Source organism: Canis aureus, chromosome 33, assembly GCF_053574225.1.
Source record: "Canis aureus isolate CA01 chromosome 33, VMU_Caureus_v.1.0, whole genome shotgun sequence".
Taxonomy (NCBI): domain Eukaryota; kingdom Metazoa; phylum Chordata; class Mammalia; order Carnivora; family Canidae; genus Canis; species Canis aureus.
The window spans coordinates 26727072-26748987 of NC_135643.1; the positions used below are offsets into that span (position 1 = coordinate 26727072).

A 21916-nucleotide genomic window follows, 5' to 3' on the forward strand; every position below is an offset into this window, starting at 1 on the left:
TCTTTTAAGGTAATTATGCAAATTATATTCAGCCCACACATCTTGAATCGGAAAAAGGGTTTTCATCTTTTTTCCCTCATTTATAAACCTCGTCTAACAAGAGTTAGCCATGATCCAGAATGGGCAGCACAAAGTTGAATTTTGGCAGTAACTTTACAATAAAAGAGAATTTACTTTCCTCTTTAGAGTCTCTCTTTTCTTTAACGAGGGCAGACAAAACACTCAGCACATTCCCAGAGCTTCTGTGAATTTCCCCCTTGAGAGATCTCAGTAACTTGGAGGAAAAACAACTTCAAACAAATTAATGAAAGGCCCGACAGTATTTGCCTTCCTCCCTCCCAGGCCCGGCCCCTGTGCTTTCCACTCTCTACACGTCTCTTTTCAGTTTCAAGCATTTTCTCTTCCCTTCTTTTCCCAAGGTGAGCTGCTGCGTCCTGGCACTCCCTCTGCGAAACGGGAAAAGACCTTCCAGAAATCACCCCCTGATGCCACAGTAGTGCTTATTTTCCTAAACGCCAAGACAGAGAATACAGGGCTGGGACCGTGAAAGGGTTGATTGCAGGCAAGGGTCCCGGGTGGACAGGAGACATCAAAAGACTCCAGGATTCTGTGGACATTTCCTTCTCGTCTTGGGCCTGCTGCCAGGCAGGCCTCTTAAATGCGATCTCTTGTTGCCTCAAGAATGTGGATCAGGGTCTGCCAAATACATTTTTTTAGTAAATAATCTAGGAGTGCTCAGAAAGGCGGAAGGGTGACCTTTGAATGCACACGGTCATCCTTAAAAAGGATTCCGTACCCTATTTCTGTATCCCATTGGTTGGGATGCCAATGTACAGCCTAATCGCCCCACACTGACTCCGGGGGCCGGTCACACATGAGTGACTCTGGCTGAAAGTCCCACGCAAGCCCACGTCCGTCCCAGGCACAGAGGGCAAGGCCGTGTCCCAGTGCACCTGCACGCTGGGGCACACAGAACACCCACAGGCTGCAGGTCACGCTCCTGTGCGCTTCCCTTGGGCCCTGCCCCACCTTGTTCTTGCTTTCTCCCCCACCCCCAGGCCCTCTGCACACAATGGGATTTTTGTTTGCTCCCGTAGCAGGTGACAGCGCACTCTCTGCTTTGCCTAGCTCTGTGCTGCTGGTCTCTCAGGTAACAGGTGGCAGCTTCCCCTGTTGGATTCTAGGTATAAAAAAGAATGACCTCATCGGGGTGGAGCTCTGGGGCTCGGCACAGGTGGCAGTCACAGCCAGGTCACCCCGGCTCCGGGCAAGCCGGGGAAGCCGTTTAGTAGGAAGGGGGCAGTTCAACGGGTCACTCTAGTGGCTTCAGCCCTGACCCTGAGGCACTTGGGCAAACAGCCGTTGCCTGCGAGCCTCACGAGCTTGCCTTGGCCTCAGATGGAGCCCAGGGAAGCCGGTGGGAAAGAGAGCATGGGCACCAAGAGAAAGAATCTGACTTTCCTGAGGCCCAGGCTCTACATGCTGGAGAGAAGGAAGACGGACACGGTGGTGGACGGCGGAGCCCCTGGGGAGCACTCCGGTGCCTTGAGGAGGAGCCAGTCGGACAGGACGGAATACAGCCAGAAACTGCAAGGTAGCCGCGCGGCTCGGTTGTCCTAGGTCCCTGCGCTCGCAGCCCCGGTCTCCTATGCCTCCACTTGCAAAGAAATCACTTAAGGCAAAGCAGAGAAATGGAATAGGACCTCCTCGGTAAACGGGGAAACCAGGCAAATAAGAAAATTAAAAAAAAAAAAAAAAAAAGAGAGAATGAAAGTAAATGTCATTCATAAATTATAGGGAAGAAACTTATCATGTGCTTCAATACTTAACGAACCAATTCTGATTTTTTTCTGAATATATGTATTTTTTCCTGGCAAGGGTAATATCTCTTCTGCGATCTTCCTCCCTTCCTTCTCCCTCCTCCAGCCAGTTTACGAAGTGGGAAGCGCTAGAAAGCAAATGATTTAGAAACCGACAAGAGATGGTTTCTCTCAATAGATAGGTGTGGGATGTCGCACCATGAGATCTATCTAAGTAATTGTAGTGAACTGTGATTGTGGTTATCCTAAAGAGGGGCATGGAACTGCAATCATGCCTGTGAAAAACGAAGAATGTTAGTCATTGGGTTGGTATAATGGGATTTGTTGAAAATCACAGAGGTGTTCATTCCTTTAGAGTGAATCGAGCTGTATCCAAATATGGTAAGAGATGTTTAGCATGCTTAGATTGAATGACTTTTGAGGAAATAACTTCAGTTTATTTTGTGATGGTCGTAAGATAGTTTGACATATAACAGTTATTATATAAAATGTCCAGTTTAAGGCCCTAAATATCTATCCCTTCCCATCCACCCTCTCTTTTTCCTCCCTTTCTCTTGAAGGTCACTTGTTCAAGCAAACTTCATTTTGATGTTGATTGTGCAATGTTTTAAGTATCCACTGCAGTACCTGTTATGTGATCCCCAGAATCCGCCTCTCCTGCTTTGAGCACACTGTGTGTTTGAGCTCTTATAATCCCATTGTGAGCTGTCATTCTGGACTGACAAATTATGATGAAGCTAGAAAGACCAACAGGACACACTTTTACTTAGTAGGTCTCTTTTCCAAAAGAGAAAGAAAGAAAGAAAAGAAGAAAGAAAGAAAGAAAGGAAGAAGAAAGAAAGAAAGAAAGAAAGAAAGAAAGAAAGAAAGAAAGAAAGAAAATACTCAGACTTTGTAACACAAATTAAGTAAATTAAACACATTTAAATGAAATCTTTAAAGATTCCTAGTATGATTTAATACTTAAAAAAAAAAAAAAACCCTGGTAGTTCAAGATTAAAAAGCAGTCAAGTTGTATCCTTAAAGGACTTTTCAAAAAATGGGAAAGGGGTATTGTTCGATCTTTGAAATTAACCTTTCTCAAGGCAGTGTATACATTGGAAGGAATGCAAATTTTAAAGCTATACACATTTGTCTTGCAATCCTGGCTCTTCAAAGCTATACACATTTGTCTTGCAATCCTGGCTCTTCAATTTATGACCTACAAGATTTGGAATAAATTACTTCTAATTTCCCAGCCGCAGTTTCCCTGTTTGTGAAAGTGGGACGATGATACCACTTAGTATTTCTGGGGGAATAAAATTAGGTAATTATATGAAATATCTCACATATTGCCTGACACAGGATATGTGCTCAATAAATATTTTTTATTTTAGGAATAATGGGAACAATGCTGATAAAATAAGACTTTCCCCCTATTAATCAAATTTACTAATCTATTTCAATTCTTCTTCTGTCTTTTGATGAAGAGACCGCCTAAACAAATTCAGTAAAAAGAAACCCTGGCTTTATCTCTAATAACATGTTTATTCTGTCTGAGATTTGCTAATTCAGCATCTTTTTGGTTCAGATTTTTCATTAACAAAATAAGTGGAAAATTTTGCTACTCACTTTCTAAGCTTAATTAAAAAAAAAATTCATCTGTGACCACAAAAGAAGGCAGATGTTTGTTGGTTACTTGACAGAAGACCTCAGGCTGCTTATGTACTCCATCGGATTTGTGGTTTCCCTCTGCTTTGTAGGATCCTACCTTTGAAGCTAGAAGAAAAGACTCAGGAGTTAACCATGTTCCTAGAATTGTCTATATAGGAGACACATCATCATGTAAAGATAGGCTGGCCCCCTGATAAATAACATTTTTCAGATGTAACTCTTAATAAAATCCAAGTCTGATATGTAATGCCTTAGAGAACTTTTGGCATGATTCTCCTGTAACTGCTTTGGCAACAATAAAAAACATTTTCATATTACCATTTAAAGCAATCAGTTTTGTTGGGTTTGTACTCTGGTCTGCATTATGCCCATTATCATACAGATGAATACAAATCACTTTAAGAAATTTTTTTATTATTGCAATGCCAAGAGTTTTTCCTCTGCCTGCCTTGGAATTGGTAGTTCCCTGAGAGGCACTGAATATGGATCTGAGCTGGTTAGAGCTCTCCGATGGATGGCCCAAAGCCATTGTGAGATCACAACATGCTTTTCAATGCTGGAAGGAGGCCTTAGATTATTTAGCCAGTCTTTCAGGGCTGTGTTGCTATTGGAGTAATACGGTTCACTGCTCTCTCTCCTTGACCAAGTTCTCTGGGTTCTGGGAAATCTTAGACCTTTTTTGTGGTGCCCCTGGGCTCACCTCTTACTCATACCACACAGTCTACTTGTTCATTCACTTTCTGGCTGACATCACTTTCGTGTGAATCCTAAATTGTAATTTCCTTAAAAATTGCACACTGAGAGCTACTAGATTAAACAATAGAACATAGTTCTAGGGGCACCTGGCTGGCTCAGTCTGTAAGGGTCCAACTCTTGGTTTTAGTTCAGGTCATGGTAACAAGGGTCATGAGATTGAGCCCCACATTGGCTCCTCGCTCAGCATGGAGTCTGCTGGAAAAATTATCTCCCTAGGGGTGCCTGGGTGGCTCAATAGGTTAAGAATCTGCGTTCAGCTCAGGTCATGATCCCAGGGTCCTGGGATGGAGCCCCACATTGGACTCCCTGCTATCAGCAGGGAGCCAGCTTATCCCATTCTCTTGGCTGTTCCTCCTGCTTGTGCTCTCTCTCTCTTTGTCAAATAAATAAATAAAATCTTTAAAAAAGAAATATCTCTCCCTCTGTCCCCCCTATGTGCACAAGTGCATGCTCTCTTTCTCTCTCTCAAATAAATAAATAAATAAACCTTTAAAAAAATGGTTCTAATGAGAGTATCATAAAATCTTTGAAGAAGGCTGTGATCACAGACTTATTAGTCATTAAGCCTCAAGTTGTACAATAACAATTCTTTGCTAGTCTATTCTTTTTTTTTTTTTTTTTTTTTGCTGCTAGTCTATTCTTAACGGCTCTTTTATTCCTTCAACAGATTTGTTCAGTTAATTGGCATTTATTGGATATGCTATGTGGTGAGCAAAACCAGAATATGTGCCAGGGATTACAACTACAAAATCATTAAGAAAAAAAAATGTCTGACCTTTACTCCAAAGGGGCTTAAAGTCTCATTGGGAAAGATAAGACAGGTAAACAAATACAATAAAGTGGCATGACGGAGTACAGGTGGGATCAGCGGGTCCATAAAAGGAGGAAATGGTCTGTTCAGAATTGGGCAGGGGAGCGTTGTGGAAAACACTGTCGTTAAGAGTTGATAAGGTGGGCTGGGGGAGAAAAAGCTGAAGGGGGAGAGAAGTGTGTTTTAACTTCTTCATCGTACTTACCTCTGTCTGAAATTTTGTGGTTTGTTTTCTTGTTTATTGCCTATTATTGACTTCCATTTCCTCTCCCATCTTTCATCCCCCTCTCCATGAAAGAGACCTTATCTGTCTTGGTAACTGTTCCATCTGTGCACTTAGAATCATGCCCAGCACACCATAAGCATTCAGTATCTTTCAAACAGAATGAATGACTTGAATGAACTGGTCCAGGTAGGGAATCAGTGTGAGGAAAGGCATTGGAGCCTGAATTAAGAGCCCTTGTATCTTCAAATGTGAGGATACATGTTTCTATTAATAAAGACAACTCTCCAGTAAAAAGAAATAAACATATTAGGGATGAAAATGTACAGAATTGCCTAGATAATAAATAATTCCCAGTGGGAGCCTATTTCATTCCTGACTCTACCTTTTAGAGCACAGCAGACCCTCCTTTGACTCATTCCTCTTCTTCCATTCATCACAAGAGCTGCATCACCTTAACTTCCCACCTAGCTCAGCTACTCATTTCCATTTTACCGGGAGTCACAGAGAATGATCAAGGCAGGGGAAACGTACTGGCTAATTTATTCAGACTCTTTCTTTAAGGAATGATTTTGTGCATGATTATATGTGTGAGCTCTACATTTGAAATATGCCTAATTTAAAGTTATGTTTGTACAAGTGTGCCTGTGTATATACAAATCACCTGTCTATCTATAGTACGTAGATACAGTTGTGTATGTACTCGAGACATTTCTGTAATGATTGAAACTTATTGTACAAAGGTCATTGTTTAACATTCAGCAGCCTTTTCTGAAAACCCTGCATGACTGATATAACTGACATTATAGGTTTCCTCTCAGTGTGGGTGATCTGGAATGACTATTTATAACCCCTCCTAATTCACGTATTGAAGCCTAATCCTCAATGTAGTATTATTTGGAGGTGGGGTTGGGCAAGATAATCAGGTCATGAGGGTAAAACCCTGCTGAATGGGATTAGTACCTTATAAGGACAATATGAGAGCACTCGCTCCCTCTCTCTCTGCTCTCTGCCATGTAAGGATTTGAGAAAACAGCCATCTACCAGGTAGGAAGGGGGGCCCTTACCAGACACTGGATTGGCCTTGAACTTGGACTTCCCAGCCTCCAGAAGTATGAGAAATAAAATGTTTGTTGTTTAAGCTACCCAATCTATTGTAGATTTGTTATAACAGCCCAAACTAAGACAGTGGGTCAGTTGCTTTTATTCCATATGGCCACACTAAGCCTCTGGTTAATTTTTTGGCTAATGCATATTCTTGCTTGTCAAGTATCAGGTGAAAGAGTGACATTTTATGCCATTACTGTTGCTGATAACACAAGTCAAATCCACATCCCCAATTCATAATAGGTCTGTAGTATTTTCTTGTCTTTCCTTTTTTCTTTTTTTGCAAAGACTGTTGTGTCATTCTCATTAAGAAAGGATTGCTTTGGGACACCTGGGTAGTTCAGACATTGGGCGTCTGCCTTTGGCTCAGGGTGTGATCCCGGAGTCCTGGGATCGAGTCCCACATCAGGCTCCCCTTGAAGAGTCTGCTTCTCCCTCTGCCTGTGTCTCTGTGTCTCTCATGAATAAATAAATAAAATCTTTAAAATAACAAAGGAAGGATTGCTTCATTGTTTTTATAAAATTTTCAAGTGTTCTTACTATGGTGATGATAAGGAACCAACCTACCACATGAACGTGTTACAGAATAACACATATTGCAAGTACAAGGACAAATGTCTCAAATAATAAGCTAGATATGGTAAGATTATGGGAACATTTAATTTGTTATGATTTTTAAGAATACAGACCAATCTGTAAGTGACCAGGAGGAGCAGTTACCATTGGGAGATTTGGTGGTTTCTGTTCTGGGCCTGGTGAAGGATGGAATAAAACTAATTGTGCGGCTGTCTATGCACATTTCTATCGCAGTGCTACAGCCCTTTGTGTGCCTCCTGTTCTCTGAGTATGGAGGAAATCCTTTTTTTATGGGCCTCCATACACCCTTTAGTGAAGCAGGAAATACTTGGATCAGGGGGTAACACCAATATAAATAGGGTGTTTTTCATGGTTTGAAGGGTAAATCTTTATAAAAGTCCAAAATTTTCAGGCCATTGTAAATCTACGTCATTTCTGCCTCATCACACTCAAAGAAGCCAAAAAGAAGCATGATATTTTACTTCTCTCTTTTTTAGTATTTTACATATTACATAATATTACATAATAGTAATAGTATTATATTTTACAGTTTTGGGGGAGAGTTATTTGAATTAAATAAAGGGTGAATCCCAGGAATCAAGGAGTTGGAGCTATTCCACTACAATCAAATTGTGATAAGAAAATTTATTCCTGTGCTCTACTTCTGGGACTCGAGATATAACTTTTCTTAAAGGCAGCAAATCCAGCTTCTAAGTGTGTTTTTCGATCCACAAAAATTATGGATTTATGGAAACTAGAAATGAGAAGTCAAGAGGGAGGGAGGGAAGAATGGAAGAAAGGAAGGAAGGAGAGAGGAGGAGGGAGTGGAAGAGGTATGAGGGGGAGGGAAGAAGTGAGGGGTAAAGGTATTTTGGGGGAGGGGAGAGGAGGAAGGGGAGAGAGAAAGAGAGAAAAAGAGGGAACTCAGATGTACAAAGCATGAATAGAAATATACCTTAAAATAATGGTATAGTTGGGAAAAGATGTCTCAGAAAAAAGGATTTAAGCTACATTCCTCTTTGTTTCTGCAAATACAGGAAAGGAAAAGACTTTTTATAGTATTGCCTTTCTTGACATACTCATGCTAACTTCAGTACTTCTGTGGATATTGATTTCTTGGTAAGGGTGAAACTATTGCAGGGACTCCTGAACTTGTAAGCAAATATCAACCCTTAGAACCAGGCAAGACTTGGTTTCAGGTTGTGCCTGAAAGTGCCCTTCTGTGGCCCCCTTTCCACCAGGAAGATGAGGAGTCCATGGGGCCAGAGTTACTGATGCCGTGAGACCTTTACCTTATTTCTAGACCAAGTTCAGAGTCCCTGGATGATGGAACTTCCTGTTTCAACAGGTCCCAATACTGACTCTGAGACCTGCTGGGGCCTCTTCCATAGCACCCTCCTTGGGGCAGACTGTGGTTGCTGATGTGTACCCCCTTGGGTCTGAAAGGCCATTAATTATGGAGGTGTGTCTAGAGCTTGATCAAACTGAGATATTCACACTAAGCCTACCAGGCCCCTGGTGGGAGGGAGAGAGCCGAGGGAGGAAGAGTAAAGATTCAGACCTCGGAACTTGGGAAGAGTGAATGTGGCCCAGGGCCTCCTGCTGAAAAAAATCTAAATTTGAACTTGGCCTTCCAGATTATTAGGAAGGTATATTTATCAAAATAGATATATTTTGTTTAACAGTTTGTCAGCTTGACTTACAACTGTTAAATATGTAGACATGATGTGTGAGCCTCCATTTGGACATTCAAGGAAGGCTGTTTATGAGTGGCTTTTGGTTATAAGCTATGTTTAGGAGATGGCCCTTATTCTACACTATGTGTGAAGAGCAAGAGGGAAGGAAAGGCAGAGACTGAGTGACTGATCTCTTCAAAATGGCACTGGCCCAGGGACTTTCACACACTATTATTTAATCTCAGCACCTTTCCAGTTCTGGTTTCATAGTTGAAAATATAGGTAGGTAGGGGAGGAAAAACTTCCCTCTACTCTCCCTGGTTCACTGGTTGGGCCTATGAAGTAAAGTGGCAACAGGCAGATTAATAGGAGAAAATGTATAGAAGCGTTTTCATTTTAAATATTACCTGCTGGACAGCATCACAGGAAAAAAAAAAAGACCCATACTCCCAAAATGGTGAGATTGAGAGCTTATACAGCACCATAATAGGGACGGGAAAGGGAAATGTAGGGGAGGGTAAATCATTTTAGGAAAGATAAATGGGTTCTGAGAAGAATAGAATGGGGATATAATAGTTTGTGACGAAGTTTGTCTGGATGTGGTGTCAACTTCTAGTTTTCTCTCCTATGATAAGAGTCATTGTTCCCCAGTTGATGAAACTCTTGAGGAGGAGATTTGTGAATCTTTGGAGGATCCATCTTTAAGCAGATAGAGGGAGTTCAGAGAAAGCCTCTCTCCACATTTACTGTTTATCAAGTACCTTCAGCCTCAAATAATCAATATACCAATGCAGCGTATTTTCGGGTGTCACGTCCTAAACTCCTTCAGGTAGTAGAGCTTGGATTGGAACTCTGGTGCTTTAAATGTTTGCAAATAAGATGCATCTAAGTCATTCACTTAGAAGGTATTCATCTAGATGGTTTATTAGTAGCAAGAAGTCAAAGCAATTTGACAGTTGGGGTATATGTTTTCTAATGTAGTGACATTCCTCTGCTATGACGATAAAGCCTGACACTTCCCTGCAGGAGTGTTGCTGTTCAATAAATATTCTGTTTGTTTAATTGTAAGGAAACAAAATTACAAAGTTAGGTTAAGCAAGCCTGGCCTATAGTAATAGCTTGATGATCTCCATTTCCCACTTTCTTGATTATCTTGACACTATTTTTTATTTGTTTTTAAGATTTTATTTATTTATTCATGAGAGACACACACACAGAGAGGCAGAGACATAGGCAGAGAGAGAAGCAGACTCCATGCAGGGAGCCCGATATGGGACTCGATCCCAGGACTCCAGGATCACACCCTGGGCCGAAGGCAGGGGCTCAGCCACTGAGCCACCCAGGAATCCCTTGACAGTATTTTTAAAATTTTGTTCTTGCCATCATTTTTTTATTTGCATCTCAAAAACTAATATACAACCCAAACCCTGAGAACCTTATTCTACAGCCATGGGGATGGGATGGGTGGGAGTAATGGTGGTGGGGTACGCATGTGCAAATGAAAAAAAATGGAATTATATACTGGGAACAAGCAGCTCATTATGTGGTAGGTGATATTTCCATAGAATTCTATGAAGTCAGTCTAAATTGGGAATCTTAAATGCAGCAGGAAAATAGTGTTATGATTAAAAAGCCTTTGTCCTAGGTTGCTATGAACAATTTCTGTCTTGATTAATGAATCAGAGAATAAATGAACACTCTAGGATACCTGAGCTGAGGCCCTTGATAGAGAATGTAATCTTGACTGTTTGACACCCAGTTCTGGCTCAAGGGAGAAAACTTAAAGGTCATGTCATCAAGCTACTGATCTGAGAACCCTGAGTCACCACAGCCCCTCACAGAATTGTCTTTCCTGAATGCTTCTTAATGTTAGGCCTTCAATGTCACTACAAAAAGCTGTCACAGATTTCTGCTTCTGTCTTTGTTGTGAAATAGTTGATGAAGACATTGTTTACTTCTCTCGGTGCCATCCAGTTTTATTCAAGGAAAAACTCTGCCTCCTCTTAAGAATTAGAACATGTCTCCCTCCCAGATAAAAACAAGCAATTTACTGTATTTATCTTCCTGGAGCTTGGAGTCCAATTTGTACTGAAGGCTTGGGCTTTAGAGTGGCTATTTTGTTTGCCTAAAAGTTCTTCCCTAAAATCTCTCCACAAGGGTGAATTCTCATCATCGAGGCCTCTGCTTTCTTTCTGGAAGAGTCCTTCTCTGACCATCCTACCTAAAGAGGTGTAGGGAATGAAAGACATTTCCTTTATCCTCTTAGCTTCTATGCCTGGAACCTGTAAGTTGACATGACAAAAGACAGATTGACAGGAAAAAAAGGATATAGATTTTATTTGATGTTAACATTTTTACATGGCATGGATGGCATCATAGAAGAAAATCCCCAAGAAACAGTTAGACCCATGGTTAGATACCATTTTATCAAAGAGTGATAAGTTGTGGAGATGTGAGAAGACAAAGGGAAAAAGTGGTGTGAGATTGTGGGAAATGGTGTGAAATTGTGGGAAGGAGAACAGGAAATATGTGGGGGAGAACTCATGGACCATAAAGGTTATTTTTAGTGAGGTTTGTACAGACTCACCTTGATGTCAACTCCCTATCTCTGGTAATAAGAAGGTTATCTACCTGATACTGGGAGAGCATCTTGCTCACAAGAAATGTATACTTTGTTCTTAGGTACAAAGTGGGAGGAAGGAGAGCTCTTCCTGCATCTGGTATTTCTCAGATCCCTTCAGTTCTCAAAATAATCAATATGCCAAAATGGCATATTTTCAGGTGTGCAGGCATTTCTGGGGCCTTTGTACCACCCTACTATGCTCTAAAATTATGCTGTTTCATTTTCACTTCTCTTTTCTTTCTTTTTTAAAAGATTGTATTTATTTATTCATGAGACACACACACACAAACACACACACAGAGGCAGAGACATAGGCAGAGGTAGAAGCAGGCTCCCCCTGGGGACTCGATTCTAGGACCCTGGGACCACGACCTGACCTGAAGGCAAACGATCAACCACTGAGCCACTGAGATGCCCCATCTCTTTTCTGTTTAAATGTAATTCTCCTTGGAGATAGAGATTTAGTCTTATTTTAACACTTAAGCAGTGCCTGGTATGTGATGCTCAGCTCAATGACTGAAAAATATTGAGTGACTAATTACAACTATGTTGATCATTATCATTGATTTATTCGTCTTTACAATATTGTTATTCCTATTTCCCCATTACTTAATTGTTGTCAACTTTTAGGTTAGCTGCTCTAAATTCCTTTACTGTAAAGGGAGAGAGACTGTAAATAAATAAATCTAATTAAAAAAGAAAGGAAATAATTTCTTGGCCGAAGAAATGAGATCTCAGTTTTAATTAATTTATTCAACGAACATTTGCTCGGTATTCGTATGTGCCTGATATTGACTAGATCCTGAGAATATAGAAATACATCAGAAGCAAGCCCCATCCATTTAGTGACAGGCAGTGAGCCAATAATTGTAGAAATGTGCGAAGTGCCTGAGGTGTGGCCGCAGGTCGAGTTTCTGGGTTGCAGGTTCCGAGATGGAGATTAGGGTGTAGGAGCTTCTTATGTTCTTGTGACCAACCACCTGGGGAAGAGTAGGGAAAGGCAAAGAGCTGAGAGAGAAGCAGTTAATACTCTTATCTAGTCTCAATGGAAGCCTTAGCCAACTTTAAAGGCAAGTCCTAAAGATAACATGATCCTTCGGAGTTGTCACCAGTGGTATGAAGGACCTGAGCCTTTGTATCACCCTTCAAGTTACCTGCTGGGGCCACCTTGGGAAGGAGGTAGGACCTGGGAGATATTCTTATCTGAGACAATCCCTGAAGAGGGCTTGTCTGCTGGGGGTGCTCCCTGCAGCTACGGCAATAAATTTTTTACTCCTAAAGGGGAACTAATCAGCTCATCACAATATCCACATCATATTAAGTGGTTATTATGATATTAGAGACACAATAAAGCAATGTAAGAATTGTGATGAGAAAGAACTTTATCACACCTCTAAAATGGCAAAAGTAGAAACATTGAAATCTGAATCTTGAAATCTAGTTTGGATTGTTTAGGGGCACGGGTGTGGTAGGCATTCCAGACAGAGATTAAATGTGTCCTACTACATGGGACAAGGCATTAAAACTGGTTTCCCTGTTAGAGGGTTCATTAAGAAATGAAAAAGATGGTACTAACACCACCTGAGCATGTGTACTAGGCACATAGGTACATTATGTTATATTACCCTCTAAACAACTTGGCAAAGAAAGTATTGCCCTGATAATGTTCTTTTTTTCCCCCTGATAATGTTCTAACAATATGAGATCCTGACAGGGTCCAAAACACAATAAGACAAAACCCGAAAAAATCACAAACCAAAACAAAAAAGGTATTGTCATGTATTTATAGATGATAACACTAAGGTTAAGAGAGACATAGCCATCAGGCCCACAGTCACAGAGCTAGTAAATTGTGAAGACGAAATTTTACCAAGGTTGACTTGCCTCCAACATACATGCTTTTCAACCACCATGTAGTCTCCATTATTCTACCCTTAGCTTTTAGCACTGGTACCTGTTTTGTGATTTAAGGAATTTACTGATTTTGATTAAATTTTGAACAATACTCAAAAATATCAGGAGACTCTTGGTTTCTGCCCCCACATCCATCTACAATCTTGAAGTAAACAATGATCAACAAGTCTATCTCAGGGGGATCCCTGGGTAGCTCAGCGGTTTGGCACCTGCCTTCTGCCCAGGGCGTGATCCTGCGGTCCCAGGAACGAGTCCTATCGGGCTCCCTGCATGGAGCCTGCTTCTCCCTCTGCCTGTGTCTCTGCCTCTCTTTCTTTCTGTGTCTCTTTCATGAATAAATAAATAAAATCTTTTAAAAACACACACACACACACAAAAAACCCAAGTCTATTTCAGTGGCTGTATTATTTTATGCTTTTCAACAAAATGTAATATGTGGAAGTTAGAAATAGGCACAACTGCAATGATGAGGGGTATACTTGATAGATTCACTAGAATGTTCCACTCTAAGAATACAAATCCGATTATTTGAATTATTTAATCTTGAAAACTACTACTCATCACTAACAACAGAGCACATAGCAGGATGAGGATGTTTGATGAAAAACTGGGTTGGAGTGTCAAACCGTATTGCTCCTCTGGCTTAATAGTCCTCAGTGCTTTTCCATGTTCTATAGCGATGGTATCCAAAGAGATAAAGATATCCCAGGAGTTTTTCAAGACAACCCATTATGAAAGAAAAATATGTTTATTTTTCAGTTTTGTCCTTTGAAAATATTTATTTTTGATTTTTCATTATAATATACATGATACATTAATACTATCCGTATACTAGAGATTCATGCTCAAAACAGTTTGACATATGATCAAAAAAATTGAGGATGAGGGGTGCCTGGGTGGCTCAGTCAGTTAAGCGGCTGCCGCTGGCTCAGGTCATAATCTCAGGGTCCTGGTATTGAGCCCCACATCTGGCTCCATGCTCAGCGGGGACCCTGCTTCTCCCTCTTCTTCTGCCCCTCACCCTGCTTGTGCTCTCTCTCTCTGTCTCTCTCTCTCTCTAGCTCTTTCTCTCTCAAATAAATCAAATCTTTAAAATAATTGGGGATGAAATTATGTCCATACTACAAGAATGAAGCTTGAAGATATGATACTAAGGGAACTAAGCCAGACACAAAAGAACAAATATTGTATGATTCCACTTACTTTAGGTACCTAGAGTAGTCAAATTCATAGAGGTAGAAAGTTGAGTAGTAGTGGTCAGAGGCTGGGGAAAAGGGGAGTGGGGGTTAGTGGTCAATGAGTACAGAGTTTCAGTTTGGGAAGATGAAAAAAATTATGGAGACAGATGGTGGTCATGGTTGATGTGCATGGTTGATGTGCATGTACTTAATGCAGCTGAGCTGTACACTTAAAAATAGTTAACCAGGGTAAATTTTCTATTATGTATAATAATAAAAAATAATAAAGGTTGGAGATCTCTGGTTGTCACAATGGATATAAGGTCTAAGTTACAACTTGACTCCATCTTTCCACGCTCATCTCTGTGGGCAGTTTTTCTTTGGACTGGTATGCCTTGCTACATGCTATTTCTTCGGCCTGGAGTGCTCTCCCTCACCCTGTTTGCTTTACAACCCCCCTACTCATCTTTTCAAGTCAATTCTTCTGAGTCATTTCACGCAAAATATATCACATCCTCTATACATTTCTCATATTCACTATTTACATGCTGATTTCTTTTACTTGATTGAAACTCCCAAGGACAGGAACACTTATATCTTCAAGACTGAGGAAAAGGTGGCCAGTACTCAATGATCATATTTGTTTAATAAATGAGTGAGTAAACGAATAAATGCTAAACAATAAGTAGGTGCCATAGCAGTTGTGCAATGAACATCCTGAATGGGTAAAGGAGGCCCTTCCTTGTGATGGGTTCCTTTGAAGCCAGGTCTTGATCACCTTACTCACTTCAGGGTCACAGCTCCTGGGTGCGGATTTAACCTAGATGATATTTAATCCAGACAAAAATTAATCAATTTTTATCTTATCTCATAACCCTCTTCTCTATATTGCTGTTTTGTTTGTTTGTTTGTTTTCTTAGATCACCCTTACAGTTCTGCCCTCATTAGCAAGGGCATACAAAAATCACATCTACTTCATGATGGAGGATCTACACGTTATTCCTTGGAATGCAATCTCACATGCTTACAACCAGATATGGATAAAAAAAATTAAGTTACTCTTGATCTGGGCAAATGAAAGGTTCTAAGAAGTGATTCTCCCCTTTTCTTTGTTAACCAGTCTACACATCTAAAAATAGAAATAATGCACTTAAAAATAGTTTAGAGTACTGACCAGAGTTTGACTTGCTTGTGAATGTCACACCAATGAGATATCTAGAATTGTCCTTATGTTATAATGGTGCTCCAGTTTTTAAAATATTCAAAACTCAACCGAACATTTAAAAATAATACAGTTATAACCTCACAGGGTGCTTTTACTTCATTACTCTGAGCATTTCTGCATAGAGCGAAATTTTAAATTAAGATGGGAAATTAGATTTCTTTTAATGAAGGAATTCTTGGAAGATGAAATCAATACTTCCTGACAAAATCAAAGCTTCATTATATTGTAGTTACAAATAAATTTTCTTATGTATTTGATTTTTCACATGTAGAGTATAATCAACATTTAACTGTAATTAAATTTTTTTCAGTGAATCATTAATCAAATAAGATTTTGGATTGGGATGAACCTATCAGGAAAACTCAAGCCTTGTATCATTTTTTGTATGTGTTATAAGTATGTACAAATTCACAGTGCAAAAACAATTATACCAAGCAAAACACTCAAGCCACAATTTGATCTTATTTCAAAATATTCTTCTTCATGTTAACGCTTGTGTCAACCTTGCTGACTTTTCCTGTTCTCAGATTACATCATGTGTAATAAAAGCCTGTTCATATACTCACAGTATACACTATGTGCACATATACTACACATTTATGTATACTAGATACATCTATACTTGTACATGGCTCACTCTTTTGTGTATGATATTTGGAGCCAATCTGTAATAATTAAGTTGAATTAAAAGAGTCTCTTTCAGACCTGCTTCTCATTTGTCTAAAATATATAAAAAATGGAGCATGGTGTAACTCCTATATCTAGGTCAGCATAAAGTTTTTGGTGATAAAAAGAGGGGAAGAAAGTAATCACACTCTGATAATTTGTCCACAGATTGCCTTAAATTTATCTTTACCCTAAATTCATGCACAATTAGCAAATTGATTTTTTTAAAAGAAGACAGTGATGCTTTTCCCACTCTTATACCATAACTTTCTTCCCTTCAGAATTCTGCTCAAAAATGACCTTAGTAATGAGACCTTCTGTGACTTCTCTTTATACAATAGTAACCACTGTCCACCACCTGCTATGTTTTTTTTCATAGTGCCTTATTACACTCCGGCATGATACATATTTTTTTATTAATCAGTTTATTGTTTTTCTTCCATCACTAGAATAGAAGCTTCATAAGAGCTGAGGTTATTCTCTTTTTTCACTGCTGTATTGCCAGCATCTAGAATGGGACTTCTCAACATTGGCACTACTGATATTTTGGACTAGATAATTCTTTGTTGGAAAGGCACTGTCCAGTACATTGTAGGATTTTAGCAGCATCCCTTACTTCTACCCAGTAAATGCCAGTTACATTCCTACTACCCCCAGCCCTGACAGCCAAAAATGATTCCAGATATTGCCAAATATCTCTGGGGGTGGAGGGTCGGGGGAGCAAATTGCTGGTTGAGAATTACTGATCTAGAACAATGCCTGGCACAGTGAGCACTCAATAAATATTTGTTGAATGAAATAAATATTTGTTGAATGAGCAAACAAGTGGATAAAACCAGTATTTCTCATCCAGCCAAAATCTTGCATTTTCAACAATAGAACAATTACAACAGAAAAATTGAATAATACAGTGAGAACTTTACAAGTAAAGTTCTCTTTCTATCTAGGGCTTAAAATTTGTTCACTTTGACTAATCTTCTCCTGCTAAAGACTTTGAATAACGATATTTCCAGAAAGTCCCCATTTATTTAGTTCCTAATTGTTTGGGCTGCACTATGCTGCTTACTGTAGGGACCTGTAAAATTCAAACCAATGCCACTTAAGTATTTTTTCAAGCCAGGTAAGCTTTGTTGCATTCCTTTTTGAAACCCACTCTTTTACTTTCTGCAGCAATTAGCAGTCAGAGGAAATAAATCACATGCCCTTCAAATGAGAATAAAATATTTCCCTGCCCCAATGTTTGAGCTTTCAAATTCTGAGCAGTGGAGGGTCTGCTCTTTCACGTTTTCACTTAATACTTCACTGGCTCCTCTCCAAAACCTGTCTGACATGCAATTATTTTCAACCTATTTCACAGAAGGCCTGCTCCATTCATCTTCCTGTGGGTCAAATTTCCATTGAAACTGATAAAAGATTTTACTGTGTGAAACTTAAGTCAGTAGGGTTCAATGCAATGCTAAGCCAAGGTTTTTTGGGTTTATGGGGGCAGACATGAAATATGGTACAGAGAGGGATGAAAGAACATCCATAATCATATCTATGGGGTTGGTAATGATCTGTCTGGAATAAAACCCTGGATAGAATTATGGGTGGTGTTTACACTTATGGGGAGAGAGGGGCCTGGCCAGGTGGGGGTTGGGAGGGGGTGATGGTCAAAGTCTGACCTCAATTTATAACTCTGGTACTTAAGGTAAAGACTTTCTTCTTTAGAAATTAGTTCCCTTTTCTCTATAATGAGATGGAACTAGATAGACTTTATCACCTTGTCTCCCTTACCTGCTTTTTCCCCATTGTTCCCTATTTCTTTAAATGGCACCATTACCCTGTTAAAAGGCAGAAATCTACAAGTCAGCTTTGACTTTTCTTCTCCTTTACCCCATACACTGATTGGTCACCTGGTTTGCCTCTGAAATTTCCCTTGATCTCTTCAATTCTCTCTATCCTCTTGGTAACCAGCCTGTCTAACTGTAACTGCCTCCATCTCTCCCCCCATTACAAGACTGGGTTCATGGCCACTTCACGGTCTCCCTGCCTTCAGGCTTGCTCCCTACTTTCTTTCTGAAATCTGTTTCTACTGAGGCCAAAGTGATCTTGCAAAGAAAATCTGATCTTAAGAATTAGGAGTTCTTAGAAATTCCAGATTCCTTAATTAGGCCTTCAAGATCTGACTCCTGATCATTTTTCTAGACACATCCCCTTACCACATTCTCTGGTGTTTGTCCTGAAGCATTTTTCAAATCTTCGTTTGCTGCTGAGCCTTTGGGCACACTACTCCCTTTGCTCGAGAGGGCACTTTCCCTTCTTCTTCGTAGTCTAAAACTTTCCGATTTCGTTTCTGTGTCACTTCTCCAGCAGGCCTGAACTCTATACAGGTTGTGCAGGTCACAGTTTGTTGTGATTGTATTTGTACACAAGTTTTAAAATATTGAACTTTAAAATTACAAAGGGATTTGTTTGCACACCCTTTCTAGAGTAATTTTCTCTAAAGTCTTTCACAGTTGTCACATTCAACTCCTAATATAGCAACAATATTTTGGTAACCTGACTTTATCAAATAATTTCAAAGCATTAAAGCAGTTTTCATGAAAACACACATACCCTTACTCTCATATTTCATCAATTTAAGTTTAATTAAATTAATGTAATTACAATAAGAAGTACAACTGAATCAGATTTGCTGTTGCACACAACCAATTCTTGGAAAACATACATCTTAATCATTAAGTGAATAAGCGCATGGACATCATTTGGTATGTTTTAGGAGGGGAATGGGAAGTATTGATTTAGCCTGTGACTTTAATAATCTACCTTTACTTGTATAGTTACATTTCTTAACAGAAAAGACTATTATTTTATTTACCATTGCACTCAACATAAAGCAAATCTAATAATGTAATTTTAAAAAACTGATGTTAAATTAAATACAAGTTTTAAGGGATGCTTGGGTGGTTCGGTGGTTGAGCATCTGACTTCGGCTCAGGGCGTGATCCTGGAGTCCCAGGATCAAGTCCCACATCGGGCTCCCTGCACGGAGCCTGCTTCTCCCTCTGCCTGTGTCTCTGCTTCTCTATCTCTCTGTGTCTCTCATGAATAAATAAATAAAATCCTTAAAAAATATATAAGATTCAACTCTGAAAACTATAGAGCTTATCAAATTGCTAACACCTTCAAATTCTGATAATTTTTATTTGTATTTAATTGTGACCACACTTATGGTTGTGATGAAATTATGAATTAATTCAGGGTCAGGTTCTTGTGTTATATTAACCTTGTATTCTTCACAGTCAAGTGACTTTTCAGGTTGCTCAGTGAATAAGTGTTGAGTGGTGTATATGTGCCTGCTTGGTCTGGTCTTAGGGATGTGGGGGCGGGTGAGGGCTGGTGTGAAGGCTTTGGGCACAACCTTAAAATTGATGTGTGAAAATATTAGTTCTAACTCTTCTTTATTAAGAGATAAGTGAGATTACAGAAATCAAAATCCATGAGTATTTATTGCTAGTCATTGATAAATAATATCAACTAGGAGCTTTAATCCAAGTAAATAAGGACCTAGGATTTTAAAAGAGTCATAACTTATGTACTTTAGCAGGATGTATATCCTATTTTATTCATCTGCTTGCTCTTTCAACTCTCCTGAGAAGCACAAGATTTTCAGTGAATTCCTCAGAAACTCATTTGCATTGATGATTTCGCTTCTGGGTAAATGGGAAAAAATCAGATTTTTAAAATTCGAGGGTTTGTATTATGCCGAACAGTAGGCAAGGGCTATATCCCCACCTCATTTGAATTCAGCCTAAGTAATAAGAATGCACGTTTGGCCTGGTCCTGAAATGACTGTGTCGAAGTCCTCGCCGTATTGTGTTTTTTCCCAGCGCAGGTCCAGAATGAAGGAAGGTAATTTCCTGAAGGATGCTCAATCTCTCTTCCTATCCGTGGAACATTTCCAAGAGGGGGGAAAAAAGAGAAAAAGCAGGTGCAGCCATTCAGAACCAGATATAGAAAAATGGCAAGTAAATCATGGTCATAAAAATAATGACTGGCATTTTTTGAGAGGTTTCTGTGTGTCAGACACTGAGTTAAGCAATTTGTACACTTTATCTCAATTCTCATAACCTCCCAGCTTGAGTAGTGGTTAAAATGCAGGTTTAGGAGCCAGACTGGCTCAGGTTTGAATCCACTCACTGTGATTATGACCTTGGGCCTTAACCTCTGTGTGTTTCAGTTTCCTTCTGTGTAAATGAAAGGAAGGGAATTTAAACATCTACCTTGTAGAGTTTCTGTGAAGATTTAAGAGCTAATACAAGCCAAGCTCCGTATTTAGCACAAAGTGAGTACTCAAAAAATGTTAGCCCTTATTACCATTACCATCACTATAGTCGCTATTCCCTCTCTGCAGATGAAGCAGTTTTGTGAGGCCAAATGACTTGGCCAAGGTCACTCAGCCAGTGGACGGCAGAGCCAGTACTGAACCATATGTCTGCCTGTCCAGCACAATTCCACCGCACATAACACAGCACACCCTGATCATGACATAAGAGGTCAGGCCAGAGGACAGAGGCCCCAGGCTTCAGAGCTAAGCACTTCTGGTTCAGATCCCAGCACTCCCGTACAGTCTGTGAGTCACTGGATGAATTTTACTTACATCTGCCGTGTTCAATGTATTCATCTCTAAAATTAGGGTAGTGTCCCATTTTTAGTGTTGCGATGAAGATTATAGATAAATTTATATTTTGGTAAATGGATACACAATAGGTACTTGATAATGGGTGCCCTATGTTAGCCTATCACAATATATGATAACTGCAGTAATATCGTTAAATGCTTTAACATCAAAAATAATTTTTAAGGATATATGCTTGTTTAAACAAAACATGGTATATGCATATAATGGAACATTATTCAACCTTAAAAAGGAAGGAAATCCTGACATGTGCTATAACATGGATGAACCTTGAAAACATTATGCTAAGTGAAGTAACCCACTTACAAAAGGGACCGAGAGTAGCAAAATTCATAGAGACAAAAAGTAGAATGGTGGTTGCCAGAGACTGGAGAGAGGAGGAAATGGGGAGTTGGTGTTAATGAGCATGTAGTTTTAGTTTGGGAAGATGAGAAAGTTTTGGAGATGGATAACGATGATGGTTGCACGCCAATGTGAATGTACCTAATGCTGCTGAACTGAACTCTTAAAAGTGGCTAACATGAAAAAAAAAAAAGGCTAACATGGTGAGTTTTGTGTTATGTATATTTTGCTTCAATAAAAAAATAGGAGAAAAATATATCCTTCTGTAAGAGGAAAACATTATTATTAAAATCATTAAGATAAAAATCACAGTCTTAAGATCGACCCCTGCTTGTCATATTTTTGGTATTTTATGTTAATTCCACCAAGAAGTCACTTTAGTCTTTATATTTTGTAAGACTGAGAGGGTACGCTTGACTATTTTTATCCACAACATATGTTCCTATTTGAATTGGCAGGTAAGAATTAATCAATGTAGATATTCTAACAATACTGTCAGAGGAGAAATAATATTGTTGTGATACCAAGAGAACATTTTTATTATACACATTACCTTGAAATAACATTTTTGCCAGGAAATTTGATGCTGCGTACATGTGATGCATGATAGAAGAAGCCCAGCTAAAGTACATTAGTCATGTGTGCCGCACATGATATATAGCCCA

The 21916-nt window shown here is 39.5% G+C and overlaps 1 protein-coding gene across 2 annotated transcripts in view; it reads left to right on the forward strand.

Annotated features, from left to right (window-relative positions):
• Positions 1–1101: 1101 nt before the first annotated feature.
• The window catches only part of ARHGEF38 (Rho guanine nucleotide exchange factor 38), a 128501-nt gene continuing 107686 nt past the window's right edge, over positions 1102–21916 (forward strand). Inside the window, exon 1 of one of the 2 annotated variants that reach the window (XM_077882190.1) lies at positions 1102–1594. In XM_077882190.1, coding sequence (XP_077738316.1) covers positions 1399–1594 — 196 coding nt within the window. In that variant the 5' untranslated portion in view covers positions 1102–1398. The remainder of the gene's footprint in view (positions 1595–21916) is intronic. The other variant, XM_077882189.1, reaches the window with a different exon arrangement.